The 18,074-nt window shown below is 36.5% G+C and overlaps 1 protein-coding gene and 1 long non-coding RNA gene across 3 annotated transcripts in view; one reads left to right on the top strand and one right to left on the bottom strand.

Annotated features, from left to right (window-relative positions):
• The window catches only part of LOC136424166 (gamma-2-syntrophin-like), a 101,618-nt gene that overhangs the window by 47,939 nt on the left and 35,605 nt on the right, over positions 1–18,074 (top strand). For both annotated transcript variants that reach the window (XM_066412670.1, XM_066412669.1), the window contains exons 5-9: positions 891–948; positions 2,397–2,440; positions 3,937–3,978; positions 5,499–5,583; positions 6,177–6,265. In XM_066412670.1, the coding sequence (XP_066268767.1) occupies positions 891–948; positions 2,397–2,440; positions 3,937–3,978; positions 5,499–5,583; positions 6,177–6,265 (318 nt within the window). The remainder of the gene's footprint in view (positions 1–890; positions 949–2,396; positions 2,441–3,936; positions 3,979–5,498; positions 5,584–6,176; positions 6,266–18,074) is intronic.
• Positions 10,078–12,503, bottom strand: LOC136424170 (uncharacterized). The gene is made up of 2 exons (XR_010753828.1): positions 11,842–12,503; positions 10,078–11,458 (listed from the first exon to the last, which is right to left on the bottom strand). It is a non-coding gene; the product is annotated as an uncharacterized lncRNA (long non-coding RNA).

Below are 18,074 nucleotides of genomic sequence, written 5' to 3'. Positions count from 1 at the left end.
GTTTTTACCACAATCATCTCTTTATGATTATTGCTAAGATGAAGGCTTTTCTTTGTGATGTCAGGCATATGTATATGCCTTGTGACCATTTCATTCATTGTTGAATTTTTAAAGACCAATTATAGATTTGAACCCCATTTTTTTGTTTGACAGTCTTCTTGCAAATGGATTTGGGTACCTAGAATATGCCATCCATAAAATGGTGTTAGTGTCCTAAGACTGGATTCCTGATAATGGAAAGTGAGCACTCTGCCTACCAGGCTATTTCACCAGACATATACATGTACATGTGCATTTGGTTCTAAAGTTTTTCTTGTCTAACCGGTGAAACTAGTTTTGTACTTTTGTACAGTACGGTACAAGCTGCTTAAGGCCACACCATTTTTAATTTCTTGGTTAACGGAATTTTAAAAAAAATATGCTGGATTGGAAAATCAACAGGAAAACAGAATCTCAGAGGAAAGTTTGTACTTTGGTGCCCACAATTTCAGGGAGTGAACAGGGTCAGGTGCAAGTTTTCACCCCAGCCTTCTGTTTTAATGATTTTTTTGGGCTAGAATTAAAAACAAATTTGTTAACCAAGAAATTAAACTGGTGTGGCCTAAGGTTTGATCCATTCACATGGGGTGGACACCTAATCTTTTCAAAAAGTGTTGTGGGTTCTTTAATGTGCTTGAGGTGTGGCTCTCCTCAAACATGCATGGGATTTCTGTCTGTATGTTATAGAATGTCCCTAACTGGAGTTAGGTACTCATTTTCAAATGTGAAATTTCTTTCCCAAAGGCACAACATTGAGGCCTGCTTGGGATTCAAACCAAGAACCTTCAGATTTTAAGATCATTTTGTCATCATATAGAATGTTCTAAAAATGTCTCATCTCTCCTTCACAGGGTGGTGCTGAACACAACATCCCGGTCCTCATATCAAGAATATTCAAGGACCAAGCTGGTAAGTAAATCATTTCGTACTCAGTGTCACCATAAAGGCAATAGGCTATAAATTTAAGGTAATATTTCCATAGGCGATAGCTGCAAGAACATTACTTTTCCCTAAAAACATTTACTGTAATTCTTGTTTCTTTCACTAATGTTCACTGTTTTCATGGTTTCCTCTGTACTGTAAACTTATCATCACTGTGAAAAAAAACTGTTGTTATTATACAAAAAATGTATATGATTCCTTCACACATCTGTTCTGTAAATCACTTGCCGCCACCGTGAAGTTAAAGTTTAAAGTGAAAGCTGTCCATTTTCCTTACACCGTGAAGTTTTGCTACCGTGAAGATGAAGTGAATTACAGTACTATATCAATGACAAATAGCACTTTTAGATTAATTTGTATGTATACCCGTAAATATCATGTTTTAATACAGCTATCATTGTATGCTCGCCATATATTGTAGGCAACTTGTAATTTAGATATCGTGGCTGTATTTCTATAAGCAATATCTGCAAGAGTAGTAATTTTCCCTTGCACCAAAAGACATAACCATATACATGCTTTTTCAGTGACAAATAACATTCGTATGTATACCTGCAATTGACATGTTTTAATACAGATGCCACTATACACTCACCATAAAAGTAATATGCAATCAATTTCATGGGTGTATTTTCATAACTGATAGCTGCCAGAAAATTAATTTTCCTTCTATATACAATAAGACATTGCAACATCCATGACTTTTCGCCTGACTTTTAATGTGTTTTCCTGCAAATGACAAGTTTCAATACAGTTGCCATATACCTTAAAGTTTATGATATATTCTATTAGACACACTTACAATTGTATCTGCCTGTAAGGCCACACCAATATAATTTCTTGGTTAACGGACTTTTATTTTTAGTTTTAACAACAACAAAAAAAGTCATGAAAACAGAAGGCTGGGGTGAAAACTTGCACCTGACCCTGTTCACTCCCTGAAACTGTGTGCACCAAAGTAAAAACATTTCTCTGAGATTCTGTTTTTTTGTTGTTTTTCCAATCTAGCATTCTCTCTCTCTCTCTATCCAATTTAACGTCTTTTGTTCCCCATCATCTGGGGGTTAGACGTGCTTGCACATGGATGGGGAAGCCCCAGAACTCCTCATCAAGTGCAAGTCCTTTTTTGTAGCAAGAGTTTTTACGGCTGGATGCCCTTCCTAATGCCAACCCAAACCCTACTGCTGGGCTTAGGACATGGGAAATGTGTGTTAAGTGCCTTTCCCAAGGGCACAACGTCTGGGTGCATGTCCGGACATGTCTGGGTACTCCACTGGGGATAGCATTATTTGAATTTTTTTAAATTCTGTTAACCAAGAAAAAAATTGGTGTGGCCTAATGATTGTAAAAAAGTGCAATGTTTTATAGATGTCTTTTTTTAAGAAAATAACTATTTTCTTATTTTTCTAATGCAGCTGATCAGACTGGCCAACTTTTCGTTGGTGACGCAATAATCAAGGTATGGTGGCTGCTCTCAACATTTTGCCTGTGGTTTCTCTTAAAGGTGCCCTAAGCAATTTCAGGGGGTAAAACTGGAAATATTCTTGATAAAGCAATCTATATGAAATTGACATTTACTTCCCCATATTAGCACATTTTCATCATTATTTCATACTTCGGGTGTTGAAAAAGAGCACAGAAATAAGCCGCAAAAGGAGTATTTTATTTATTGGTACCACCCAATAATCAGCCCAGAATCTAGCCAAAACCGTTTTCTTTCGACAATTTTCGGTAACTTCCGGCTGCGTGACGTCACAATGTCTGAGCACATTGAGCCATGACCATGTGATTAATTCTCCGGAAGCATTCGGGACTTATCGATCAGAATTGCTTATGTTTGGAAGATTTGAAATAATGGTTGACCTCCACATGCTCATATTTTCAATGAGTTCCCACCACACAACGACATTGCATCTTTGCTCCATTATGGTCGATATGCAATGGGATAGTGTTATCTTAACTTACTATGGATAGAAATCACTAAAAATTTACTTTTGAAAATACGACTTTCAACACCCTAATGTTGCTTAGGTTGCCTTTGAATTAAATCTTAACAACTTATTAGAACAAATTATTACAAAATGTTCAAATGGCAATGCATCCTCACATTTTCTTATCAGCAAAGGAAAAGTAAAATCTATCCCTTCCAAATGGTTTATCCCTTCCCTGCTTAAACTACTTTTCAGTAATCCTACTACCTGTTGCTATCAGTGTAAAGATAAGCGTTGTAAATTTGGAGGATTCAGATTTGTAGGAATGCAGTCTTGGATAGATAGTAATCATAGTTATTTCCCTTGAGCGTTGTGACTCGGTAATATATGTGGACGCTCACTCCTACAAAAACTGAACTGGATGCACTTGGTTAGAGATGGTACTTTGTCAACCAAGTTGCTCTATACTTAATGCAGAAATATTTGCGGTGGTTTTATGTTCGCAGTTTTCACGGTGAACTAAAAAAACATTGCCAAAAGCCGTTCCATTGTGTGACTGTAGCGCTACTATTGTTTCAAACGCTATCTCAAAACCACTCCATTTTCTCCCTGCCGTGAAATTAAGTCTCCGCGAACATTTCTGCATTTACAGTAAGTATGAATCTTAAGATATTTGAGTTGCAATGATTTCTTAAGTGCTTTATTTGAACTGCGTCCTCAACACAAATTTGTTTCTCTGAGAATTTACTTAAATTATGTTTAGCCTACATTATTGTTTTGTGACGTTAAAACTCTGTGAAAACCTCCTTTTTACTTACTTACAGCAAAATTAAATCCCTACGAAAATTTATGGACTTACAGTACATTATGAATAAAGGGGTGCCCATGTATGTCTTCAAGGCTGCGATGATGAATTTCATAAGAATTTCAAGCAGATGCAAGGGGTGAGAAAGGTCAGGATGTAAGAGTGATTGGTGATGTACATGTAAACATGTAATAAGTTAATTTTATCTCCCCTATTCAGGTTAATGGTGTCAACGTAGAACATTCGACGCATGATGATGTGGTAAGTTTGGTTCTCTTTATATTTGCAAATCGCTGTATTTCTTACACATACATGTATATACCTCAATAATTTAGATAGCTATCATGTACATAATTGTGTAGAAATTGTATTATACAAAATGTTTCAAATTTCTACACTTCTGCTTCTCTGGTCTTCCTCAGGATAATTTAAATACTTGTAGTTGTACCAATTTGGAATTTTTTTCTTCTATTTGTTAGAAAACAAATATTTATCTATCTTCTATTATTTTTTCAACTTTGCACTGGTATAAAATCACATTTTTTGGCCATGAATGTGACAAGAAATGTGTCCCTTGGCTGGAAGCTTATTTTAGTCAATCATTTGATAACAAGATAGAATGATGCTTTTTGCAATGATTCTCATGAAATGAGAATCGTTACCCCAGCCAACTATAGAACTATAGCAACGTCTAGAATGTGAAAGTTCCATATAATTCAAGGAATCTTGTGTATGTTATTTGATTATTGCAATGTACATTAAATGTACAAACATCGCTCCATTTGAAAGTAGATTTCCATCAGTTTTAATCCGATTATACATGTACAAACTGAAATCAAAAGCTTTTTATTTCTTTGCGGTAACCGTACATAAGAGCCATGACTAAAAGGTTTACTTAAATGGCCCTCTTATTTTTATGTAGGTTGAAAAGTAAACCTAATTGCTCCAAATCCACCATGCAAAATAAATTACTGCCCCATTTTACGAGGACATAAAATGGAGATTACCCATTAAATCAATTAAAAATCTAGTCAACATGACCAAAAAAAGTGCTTTTTTATGTATTCATACTTAGTTTCCTGTTTAGATTGCCATTAGCAAGGTTTTGCTTAATTGACCATCCTCCATTAAATGGATATAAAGAGTTTTCCAGGACATTTATTGAGGGCCCCAAGGGCATTTTATAAAAAGAGTACACTTCTTGTTATGTGAGGCAAGTCTTAGATAAATGAGTTTCCACCCTCCTTAATACTAAGAAGGCCCCAATGTACATTACATTGTATGCTTAGTTTTAAAAGCATTATCAGTTGTAATTGACTCCATGTACATTGTGTACAGTGTCTTAAGTTTCTTTTAGTTGTCTGTCTGTTCGTTGATGTTGTTATTTGAACACACTGTCAGTAGAGTGCCAGGAAGTGAGTAGGAAGATAACTGCAAAGGTCAGACTTGATGGAGTGGCAGGGAGTGTAGTTCAAAGGTGGTAGAACTAGTAGTCAATCAGACATGACAGTTCAGGTCATAGGGTCAATGGAAGAGTCTACTGATTCATGGGAGGCATTGTTTTTGGTCTGTTTGTGTTTTCACAGGACTGGTATATGTTTTCCATATGGTAATGTCACATTCATTGCAATTAATGAACTATGATTTAACAGGACAAACAAGAAACTCTAGATGATGTCGTGAGATCTTTGAACTGATGTTTTATTAACGAGTCAATATGATCTTTATTTCAGCAATCGTGTTGTTGATGATTCATGTAGACTTTTTTTTTTTAAACTCAGGTACAACATCTGAAGAATTCTCCTGACGATGTGAAGTTAACTGTTAGATACTACAGAGCTGCAACTCCATACCTAAGAGCACCAGGTTAGTCGTGTTCTTTTTCTTCTGAAATTAATTTCATCATAATACTTATTAATACGATATTGTAGTTTTCTTTTACACAACCAGTAATGTCTCTCACCTGGTAACATTTTGATGTCTGTAAGACACCTTTATTCTTTATTAAGAATGCAACAAGACAATACATAGTGAAGCGCCAGGCATCCAAGCTATAGAGCTTCTGACTGGACTTCTGCTTCTTGTCACTATATAAGTAGCCGAAGTAGGTGGCGCTTTTGCGGTGAAAACTCATGTAAAGTAAGAAGCTCTGAGGAAGGTGTTTGATAGACATCAAAATAATGTAAGGTGAGAGACATTTAATGGTTGACAATGTGTAAAAGAAAACTCCAATATCCTTCTTTTTCTGTTTCAAAGTTTTACCCTAAAATATGAATTATGATAATTTTTATAATAGTATCACTCTATCATAGTATAACAAGCCTGTGTGACCTAACCTAAAACCAGGCTGCCATGCTAGCGCTGCCATGCAAGATCCTTTTCAAATTAAATGATTGACTTCATCAATATTAAGTTATTAAAATTTTGGAGCAGACTAACTCCTGTTTCCCTTACTGCAGCTAAGCGGTCCAGGTACTCTTCGGAAACATGTAACGGGAACGCGACTAGTACTGTACCAGAAAACGACACAAGCAGCTCGGAATGGAAGGTGTGCACGAGATTACTAGTTAACAGTCAAGTCTGTTAGCCCATTAACTTTTAGATAATACTATGAATGATTAGCCTTAGTTTAAGTAGCATGCTTAGTCCAGTGGTTAGCAGCCCTGGCTCTGGAACTAGAAGCCCCGGGTTCGATCCCGGCTGTGTCGCTCACCCGACATGCGCGCTACTGGAAAGGGTCGCAGTCCACTGTTCATTGTGCTTGTCGAAAAGAGCTGGGAAATTTCCCCGGTACAATGAACCTGTAAATACGGTATATAGCCTCTGTCTTTTCTGTCACGACCAGTGGAAGATTAGCTCATCTGTTCATTGAGTTCATTTGAGCTAAACTGGTTCGAGATCACTTTCCTTTCCTTTGTTAATTCTTACATTTTTCCTTCTATTTGGCACCTTTCACTAAATGTAACGAAAGCAAAGTCTATACAATATCATAATATGCAATTACAGTCCAATATCAATTGCGTTGGCTACAAGTTACTCTAAAGTCTGCAATGTAATTATAGGACCCTTGATAAACTTTCCCCTAGTACCTGATACACCTTAAAAGTTAAAGCTCAATTGGGCCTGGGCTTTGCCAATATGGCCATTTGCTTCATCAGACATGTAGCCAGACCAAAATTAGTCTGGCACCTTGGGTATGTGAAGTAATTGTTCATTATGGCAAACAGTCACTTTTGGTTTGTGTCTTGTTTCGTTAAAAGCTCTGAATAGGGTAGCAAGTTGTTTCGTCCTTCGAGCTCCTGGCCATGGCACCTTGGTCATGGCATAGTATGATGCCATTCCAGTCCAATAACAACTGTGTTGACATCACTGGTTATTCAAAAGTCTGCAATCCTTGCTAAGGCCGCGCCAATTTAATTTGTCGCTTCTCGGAATAGTATGTCCTGTTTTTCCCATTTTGAAAAAAAAAGAAATTGGAGCGCTATTCCCATTCACAAATTTTAACTCCCAATTTTACTATCTGTTCAGTTGTAAAACTCAATAGCCACTAAAATAGATCATAAAGGCCTGCACATACCTATAAAGTGTAGTCACATTGATCATATTGTTATATTTTTCATTTATTAAAACTATTTCTCAATATCAATCCATATATTACAGGGCAAAAGATAATTTTGTTACTGAAATTACTGTACTACATGTAGATCAAAGAAAGGGGGGCATTTGCATAAAATGATCCATACAAAGCTGAAACTTGAATAATCCTCTTACTCTTGGTTATGTAAACCCTTATCTTCACCCCAGACTGTTTGCAAAATTTTAATTTTAATTTTTTTCGCCGTCGCTCCAATTTTTTCCTGAAAAAATCAGAGAAGCAACAAATTGAATTGATGTGGCCTAAGTAGACCTTGCATAAGTCAGCAATGTTGAGATTTAGTATTGACCTCTATGTACCGTATGCCTCAAACTCCATCATATCAGACTATGCGTTTACTTGTGCGGTATTACGAGGAAAAGTAAGGCTTTATGATATACAGATAGGATCAATATGCTGGTACTACGGCTTTGCCTGTACATGTATATTACAGTGCTGTACACACAATCACTGGTTTGTGATCCGGATTACGCCTTGTATATGATAGATGCGTATGCTGCCGCATAACTTTGATGGGCTGTATTTTTCCATTGATGTATTTTTTTATGCTGTATTTTTACCTCTATACTGAGATGATGTGTTTTTGAAAGGTTCTCAGTTGGGTTGTTTTATTAACAGGACTGGTTATCAAAAAGCCATGGACTCATTTATCAATAATGATAAATGTCATTATGATATTTATTAAGAACATTAGATAAGATTTGTAATGAAATTTCATAATTAATTTGTTAAAGATCATAATATTATCAGGCCGGATGTAGGAATTTCTACCGTACGGTTGTAAAAATAGGGCAACCTTTTAAAAGTTTAATTTTTGCTGCTGAGTATAATTCTCCCGCTAGGATTGAATTTTATTCACACCCTCAGACTGAGTGATGATTTCATGGGTAAAACTTGCTTCTAAAGCTCTATGAATTTTCGAAATATAAAAAGAAATATGATGTCTCCTGCTTAGTTGTACGCCTGACACAGGACTGTCTTAAAAGTTTGTGATTGGACGTCATCATCATCATCATTCGCGAGCATTGGACGTCCCACTACGGAAATTGACTTGTTGGGACAGACAAAAATTTCACCCTGTCCATCCAAAAAATATATGAACTTCAGGAAATAAAACTGGTGAAAAAGGAATTTTCAGGAGCTTTGAAATGACAGATTTAACAACGAAAATAAGCAACATGGGCTCCCAAACAATGAGTGGAACGAGGAAAAAATTCAAAGCCTGGTGTAACATAACTAGTTATCAATCATGGCTTGCAGCTAACATGTTCATGTCACACTCGGGTCAAGCAAAAGGAATTTAGCATTCGCTGAAGTCGTAAATCTTTGTGGATGGGTAGCCAGTCCGCACTGGTGTGTGGTGAGGTGTTATAGAAGCGTGGGCCAGAATGTAGCAAGGGATCTTTCAGGAAAATCAGTTGGAGATACTGTATACGCTGACTACCTCTGTGATGTGATTAAAGATTTTTTTTTTAGTTGTAGAATACCGGTACTTCAAATGCAGAAATGTTCAAGGGGATTTTATTTCGCGGTAGGGAGAAAATGGAGTGTTTGCAGTGGTTTTGAGTTCACGTTTGAAACAATGGTAGCGCTACAGTTACACAATAGAACAGATTTTCGCAAACATTAAAACCACTGCAAACATTTCTGCATTTTACAGTATATCCAGAATGAAATATTGTTAAAGTAGCATTATTTGACACGTTTTAAGGATCATGGACTGACATGTGTTGAAAGGAAGTTGTTAATTGTTGTCTGAAAATACAAAATTATAAGGAGGAAGAACTTTATTGCACGACAATTGTACATGGTACAAGGTATGGTAAGAATTCGTTAACATAACACAAAGTGGATTAGAATAAGATTTAACATCATAATTACTAATACAATACAATAAGGGCTAGCATACGTTTTCGATATTGTGTTATAATCATTGATTTAATCATTATTTAGTTTCAGTATTTTTTCTAATGTGAAAGCAGTTGTTTAGATATTTACCTCTGTTCGCATTGTGGGGATTGTTGCATTTAAATATGTACTCAAAGCGGTCTGTAGCATCGAGACTCTATAAATAGGTGGGACACGGCAAAATTTTAACCTCAATATTTTCCTTTGAAATTTTGTAGGTAAATAGAGCCTGTTACAGGGATCACAAAACAGTTTAAATTTTGTTTCTATCATGTTCACTTCAAGGGTTATAAATTTTTGAAATATTATTTTTGAGGTATTTTTGTAGAAAAATTTAATAATGTATCAACAACATGTTGCAGACTTAAGGCCTGGGTCATCAGGGTATACTTAAATTGTTGTCTATAGATCATAAATGACCTAACAATCAATTTACAATCAATCTTTTTCCTGAATATAAACATCAGATTTGTTTATTAGACATAAAAATTGCTAATTGAGTATATCAGCAATACTGGGAAATGTTTGCACTGTTGTCTCCCTTCACTTTAAATTAAGTTCCATTGCTCCCTTTATTACCAAAATATAATGAAACCAGATAGGTTTTGAATTAGAACAACACATGGATATTCATTTTATATCCTTTGCACTATTTTATATTATTTTGAAAATTATGGGTTTAAAGGTCAACTGCCATAAAAATAACATTTTGGATCTGTATGATGAAATCAAGAACAACTAATTTGAAGGTCTATGCACTTACAGCTTTCTACATATAGATGAATAAAAGACAAAAGTTCACACCTTGATTTAATTGTGGTTTGTGTCTTATTCAGAAACTGCAACTCAAAATGTATAGTTTGCAATTCTATGTACACTGTACACACACTTTACACAATGCACAGCTAAGGGACAAAAAGTAAAGCAATAGAAAAAATTCTATTTGCACTGTGCACGCACTCCATACAATGTACAGCAAAGGGACTCTCTCTCAAGTACTGCCAATGGTGCATCCTCCTGGCTTTCTATCCTCGCTCTGTTCTATTTTTCCTTCTCAATATCCCTGTCTTTCTTGGAGATTTCTTTCGTGGTTTTCTTCAAATGATGACTTAACTCTGTCCTTGATTTCCTTGTTTCCTATTCCCTTTCAAGAGCATCCTTCATCTTGTGTTGTAGGCAAAGTAGGTTCTTGTGATCTTCCTGCCTTTCTCCTTTTGTTTTCTCAAGCTCTGCTACTAAAGATCCAATGTCTTGATCCTGCTGGCTACAGTCTAGGATAGCCTCCTGCAAGTTGGCACAAAGGTCCTGTAGTTCTGTACTGAGCTGCACAACATGTTCCCAAATGGCTTGTTTTACAGTATGCGAAAGTTCTCTTTCTTCTGCAAGCTTGGCTTCTCTGATTCTGTCTTTCGCAGTATTTTCTTCAGAGCTTTTTTAGATGGCCTGTGTACATGTATTGTTTGCATCTCCTGTGGACAGCTGTATGTCTCCTCCAACAGGTGCTCTACATCCCTGTAGACATGTCCCTTGTGTATGAAAAACTTCTTTCCCAGCTGTGCTCTTCAGTCATGTAGGGCTTCCAGAGACCACCTGAGTGCTTCTGGCTTCACTTCCCCTTGCCTTAAGTTGTGAAACCATCTTGCTACATTTTCCCATGTGCTGCCTGTTGATAATCTCCAAGCAGATCCACACGGGGCGCGAAAAATCGTATATGCTAGCCAGAGAAGGTCCAGTCAGCAAGAGAAGCTCCAGCCAGCTACGGGGCTGGCTGGAGCTTCTCTGGCTGACTGGACCTTCTCTGGCTAGCATATACGATTTTCGCGTCCCGTGTGGATCTGCTTGGAGATTAAGTACAGGGGTTGTGGGGAGACTTGTGTGGCCCTCTAGAACACTGCTGCTAATGCCCTGTTTGCTGCAGGCCTGTCCGACATAGTCCTTGTTCTTCACTTGAAGGCAGGAGAGGATCATATCCCAGACAGTTTCATTCTTTTCTCCTTTTTTTGCATATGACAGCATCTTGTGCTTGACTTATTTACTTGTCAGCTGCTAACTCTTGGGTTGATACAAGTTAAGACAGCAGAGCTGGCAGCTTTCTTGTCAATGGGAATTGTGAGTTTTCAATACAGTTGACTATATCCCTCACAAGACGGACATTTAAACTTGAAAACTCCAGGCCGTCTGTAATAAGTGGAGGCAACAATGATCTGTCAGATTATCACTCATCAAACTCAAAGGCCCATTCCTTTTTACTCTAGCAATGTATTTCTATTCACCTAAAAAATAAGGTAAAAGAGAAACTATATGAAACATTGTATGTTCCCAACTGATCTGCCTACCAGTGGGTGTTTAATATTTATGTTACCAAGTTGTAGGAAACATGGGGCCAATGGAAACAGTTTGTAAACAGAGTAATTTTCAGCCCCCCTGCCACCCTTACCTTGGCACCCCGACATATCTATAAATAGAGCAATTCTTTTTTAATTAGATTTAATGTTGCGTGTTAAACTCATGTCTATTGACTCCTAGTAATGTAGGTGAAATGTTTTGATGCAGAAACCTACCGGGAATCGCTTCCTTCTCCACAAGAGATCGTATGTCTAATTGGCACCATGTGCTCTCCCGGACGGCAGCCATGTTGAAAAACTCTGTGGAGTTACCCACTTCAATCGAAAAACAGGGGGTGTGCCAAACAGTAAATCTCTGAAAGAATTGTTTTATTGGGAAGTAAAATGAACACAATACACACTAGATATACTTTGGTTTCAATAATTTACCGTTTTCATTTTTTAATATGTTCTTAAAAACTAAATCTTTTCATTTTTCGGCAAAAAATGAGTTATTCCCGCTCAAAAGGTATGGTAATCTGCAGGCACAAATGTTCTGCTACTTTATTTGAGACGTATCAGTGCATTGAGGTCGCGGCACATGTGCTGGCACGGCCTTCAAAAACATAGCTCATGAGTCGGTGACAGCAGATTTGCCGCGCGCCCCCGCTCCGGCGCTCAGATAAGGTGTTGGCCCGTGAAACATGTCAAAAACTCCATGATGTATTGCTGTAAGTAAGAATCTGTGATATATTTCAGGAAACAACCTATTTGTCAACATTCACACGAAATTTGAAATGGAAATGTTGCATTTTAAGGAGAATATGACAGTTTTTCTAAGGAAAATACCGAGTTTTTCATTTTTCTACGTCACACGTCGGGGGCATTGGCCCCCCTACTATAAATTTCCTCCACATAACGCCATATTTTAGCCATATTTTCGGGATCCCATTTTTCACCATAACCCAAGCATTCAGAATCTTGTCTGTTGTGACCATTGTCTTAAAACATTGTATTTTGTAATTTTTTTATACTAGTCATTGAACAGGTAATTGAAATTTTTTCTTTCCTGTCCTTTCGCATTTTTGTCAACCCTACCATAAAATTTTTCCCACTTTGTTTAATTTTTCTTATGTTTGATTTTTCTTATTCCAACCATCCCAAAATGCCTTTTATGACTGTCCCTAAAACTTAAGTTTGTGAAATTCATGAATTCTCAAGCAACTTTGTAAACTCTTAACTATAGTTTGCTTCTTGTAATTTTTTAAGCGTGTCTTGCCCTCCCCAAGTATAGGTGTCTGGAACAACCTCTCCCGCTCATTTGCATGCATGCAACCGATGCCTAATTTCATGGAGTGATTTTGACATTTCAGGTACAAGGGCAGGTGGTTTGGGGACGCCTTTTGAATAAACAATGGGTCCCTGTCAGACTGCATAATGTGTATTCAGACAGATGTAATTTCATATTCTTTTGGCATTTGGAAGTTAAGTAAAGTTAGCCATTATTAGATTTTAACCATTCAAATCATGGCCTCATTTACATAATCTATGAGAAAATGCTACAATAGCCTTCTTTGCTAAGATACATGTAAGACTTATGATCAACATCCTTATGATCCAGAAAAGTTCCAGAATATTGATTTTAACTTTTTGTATTGCCTTCTTTCATCTCTCATTTTGATATGATCATCAATTTTTACATATTTTGCAGTCATTTTTACTCAAAAATATGACGTCGGTGTGATGTGAAAATCATTGTGGGGTTTTTGTAGGCTTGCAAAACTAAGGGAATCATTGTACGGCTTGTTTTTGCGTGGTTTTAAAATGCTCAAAGTATGAAGCTATTACGCAATTATGGTAAACAATGTTAGTACATGTCACTACCATTATTTCCATTTTTTTCCTAAATGTTGCTTTGGTTGCCTTTAAGTTAAAGAAGATCAGACAATGTGATGACAACCAAATGAGCTTGCTTCTTTCGGCTCTGTTGACCATGTTCATTCATTAGAAATGGCACCTTGCTTCTGCTAATGCAATCAGTGTCCGCAGTGATCATGCCACGCTACTTGGGCTCGGTGTGGGTGTTACTTCCGCATGATGATAACATCAGACGTTCCAAGTTTGTTAATGACTTTAAGAAAGATAAGGAGCTTAAAGAGGGCAATACCACTTCTCTTCACCATCTGAAATTGTCTTCACTTCATTAACATTTTCTAGTATTCAGAGTTTTGATATAAAACCTAGTTCTGCCAGATCTTTCCTTAGTCACTGACGAAAGATAGCGGATGCTGTCTTAAACCTCTGACTGTTTCGAAATCTTATCCAGTTGCTTGAGTAACTTTTTTTGGCATATCTTATTACCTGGATGTCTAACCTTCATCAACACACTTCTCTTGTATCTTAATTCTTCAGAATTCATCCATGCACAGTGAAAAAAAAAAAAAAAAACGTACATTCAATGATTGCAAATTTTCAACAAAAAGACAATTTGGGGCCACAAGAATAACTCTTAGTTACTTCAGTCCATTAGAATTTAAATGCATAAATAAGAGTTCTTGGAATTCTAATTGTTTTCCCTCAATTTAATTTTCTTTGACACTCTTAACCACACAATGTTTTAGAAACTCTAATATTGATACTACCAACTGATGATTTTTAGAAATGATTTTTAGGATTGTCAGTTTTTCAACAGTGCTGTGACTGAACATAGTCAGCCCGTTTGTAACAAAATAAGCCACAGAAATCCTTGTATGGCTTATTCACAACACACACTATCTCTCTAAGGTAATCTATCACTTTGAGTATCCAATTTGTGAAACTTTCATACCATTAGGATCAGTGTAATAACTGAATGGAAACTTGCACATACATGCACCTCTTGTATTATAGCAAGTCAGAGATGCATCTATGTTTCTTACAATATCCTTCTGACAGGGATTTTGGCTTGTCTCTCTAAAGAAAGACAACTGCCTCCTTCCGACATGTCTTGACATCTTGTGTGAAAATGGACTTAGTTATAAATGGCTGAGATTTGGGGCGGATTTCCCTGTGCGAATGGCAATGTTTTCTCCCTTCTATATCTCGTAATGAATGAGGCAGTTATCTTTAACAATCACTCTTTATGTCACGTTTAGTCATCAGCGACACCTCAACAGGCTTTTAAAACATCAAGGCATCTCAAAAGCACATTTTGTACATTGGGAATAGCTCCTTGAGGTAGAGTTTCACTTCTTTAAAGAGGAAAATGGGTAAAGTGATGTACAGTTTGGATGGAGAAAGCCTTTCTTGATCCTGGTAGTACTTAAGCAGTCTATGCATGGTAGACTGCTTAAGCCTTGAGATTTTCAGTGATGTGGATATTAGTTTTAGGTTTCTAGTCCAAAGCATGAATTTAACATTTATTCGTTTTGACAGTGTTTTTTCTCTAGCTACGATCTGAAATTGTCATGTTGAAAATTGAGCATCTCATGAAAAGTTGACTGTCTTTCCAAAAGCACTTCCAACGATGGTAGACTCAAAAGGGAAATACTGTAAATTCTTTTATTTTTGCATGGACTTGATTTTGTGGAAAGGTTTTTTTTTTTACTGTTTGCATTATATGGTTAGTAATACAAAAAACATTTTGTAGTGTCGCGATTTTGTGGTACCGCAAAAACTGTGAAAATAGAACTACTGCAAACATATAAAGATTTACAGTACAAATTGTAGAATAAAAAAAAAGTTGAGGGCTGTCTGAAAAATTGTTGCTGCAGATTTTTTTGTCAAATTTTAATTGTTTTCAATTGTGTTATGCTCTTTTTTTGGCTGTCAGCTTTCTTGACTGTGCAATTTCCTTTAATATGCAAATACAGCACCACTAAGGCCACACCAATTTAATTTCTTGGTTAACAGATTTTGAAAAAAAATCTTAGCATGAGGACATCATTATAACAGAAGGCTGGGGTGAAAACTTGCACCTGACCCTGTTCACTTCCTGAAACTGTGTGCCAAATTACAAACTTTCCTGTTTTCATGTTGGTTTTCCAATCTAGCATTTTTTCAAAAATTCTGTTAACCAAGAAATAAAGTTGGTGTGGCCTTATCTAAAAGATTCTCCAAGTTGTGAAAATGCAAAGTTTTAACGTAGATTACATTCATGTACATCTGTCAGATTTCTAGGCTCTTTGACATTGATGCATTACCATTAAATTGACGATGCAAAGTGGAAATTTAAGACATTCGTGATAATTGATGACTGTGTTACAAGTGAATGTGAATAAGTCCCAGAGTGTCTATCCTTAAAAGCATTGCTGTCTTCAGTTTTCCATTAAACAAAGCCTCAGTCTACATTTCAATAGTCTAAGATTAATATTTACTTTATATTCATACCGGGAAATAGAATTACCTGATCAGTAAGTTATAGCTTAAAAGCAACCTTAAGGAGATTTGCATTGTGCTTAATTGCTGTGTACATTTTGCATGTCACATTGTGATATGTTAATCTATTGTCACCTTGCAATTGAAATTACTAACCATGTATCAAGTAAGGACCGGACTATTTTTGGACTGTTATAATTGCCTCTGTGTTTAAATGAGTAGTCTTGTTTTTGGTGTATCTGTCTGTATTTGTTGGTGTGTGTATTTAAACTGTCAGTAGTAGGAAGATGACTGCAAAGATTAGACACTTCGAGTGGCAGGAAGTAGAGTTCGGAGGTTGTAGAGCTAATTGTTAATCAGCTACAATGTACATGTATGACACTCCAGGTCACGGGGTCAATGGAACAGGCTACGTATTCACAGGGAGGTTTTGGTCCGTGTGTTTGTGTTTTCGCAGTTATATATTTTCCTTATGCCACATAGATTATAGAGTGACGGGAAGTTATCAATTGAAACATGTTAAGTTGATTAAAACTTCATTTGCATTATTAATGACCTACAATTTAACAAGACATGCAAGAAACTCATATTTAAAGGAGGTGTCAAATCTTCAAATGATCTTGGGCTGTATCTTAAAACTGTGCGCCGCATAGCGATATTTATAGATTTGTCTAATATTAGCTGCCTCGAATGCAAGTTGCCCTCTTATTCATAAAACAAGTCCATTGAAAGCTTTACTTAGTCATTACATGTATACAGTAGCAAATGTCAGACCCATAGGATTGCCATGTATAACCATGAGAGAAACAGCCCTTTAACAGCGTATAGTTCACTTGCATTGTACATAGACAGCCTGGCGACACTCTAGCATACATCTGTAAGGAGATGACATTTCATTTCACATTGATATTCATCTCCTGTTGTATACAAACAGTTAGTATTCTGCATATTATTTTGAACAGAAAGTTTGCTACAATAGAAGTGCAGAAGTCTTGAAGATGAAACCTGTGTAACATTTAGCACTCTGAAGTAGCCGGTTGGCACCCAATTCCCTATTGGTTACAGAGTTAGGCAGCAGTGAGAATTTAAAGGAAACCCAAGCAATATTGGGGCCCGAAAACCGGATTTTGAAAGTCAATTTGTTTAGTCATTTCTATTCATGATTAGTTCAAACAACACTATCACAATTTTTAGCCACATCCATGATGCAAAAATACGACGTTGTTGTGATGTGAGAACTCCATGAAAATCGCGGTCGGAGTTTTTGTAGGCTCGCAAAACTAAGGGGATCCTCGTACAGCACAATTTTGTGCGGTTTTAAAATGGTCAAAGTATGAAGTTATTACCCAAATGTGCTAAATAATGTTAGTAAATGTCACTGCCATAAAGATTTCAGCATTTTTTTTATTTCCATTTTTTGGGCCCTAATATTGCTTTGGTTGTCTTTAAGACAAAAGTTGAACATTTTTAACCTCATCATTCAGAGTAAGAATAATTTGCACTGGATTATTTAATGGCAAGTTCGTCAATATCCAATCCTATCTGTCTGTTGCATGGCCATCCTAGAAGGGTTTTCTAAAGCTCATTAAGATCATATAAAAGCACAACATTTACTTTGCATGGTCGTTATATCAAAAGCCCTTCGAAGCTATTACTTGAGAAGTGATTAAAGGAGAGGCATTTATCTACTCTAGCCATCATGTCCCGGTAAAAGTAGCGTGGAAGTACCGTTACGGATCGTATTTGTATGGGTAATGTCAAAGTATTTCCTTTTGAATAGTTTTCTTTCTGTTTGGGAGTGTGTGCACTGTGTCGTATTGGTCATGGTTGATAGACTTGGAATATGATTGCTATAAATTATAAAACTTAATAATGCATATTTTCACGGTTTTCGAGGCAACCTGTTACAGTAACTGCAAACAAAATCATAACACTGCTAATATGTGTTTGGAATTCTACTGTACTACGGAATAGTTTTAACTGTCTTATTATTGTTTGAACTTCAAAAAGCTACTCCCATTCTATCGCAAAATATAACCACTGCGAAGTAATTTGTCACAATACAGTAGATGGTTGATCAGCGCAGTCACTTTGAATGAATTTCAAATTTGTCA

The sequence above is a fragment of the Branchiostoma lanceolatum genome, chromosome 18, assembly GCF_035083965.1.
Source record: "Branchiostoma lanceolatum isolate klBraLanc5 chromosome 18, klBraLanc5.hap2, whole genome shotgun sequence".
NCBI classification, from domain to species: domain Eukaryota; kingdom Metazoa; phylum Chordata; class Leptocardii; order Amphioxiformes; family Branchiostomatidae; genus Branchiostoma; species Branchiostoma lanceolatum.
The sequence above is the reverse complement of the archived record's forward strand: the minus strand, read 5'-3'. Positions and strand labels throughout refer to the sequence as shown.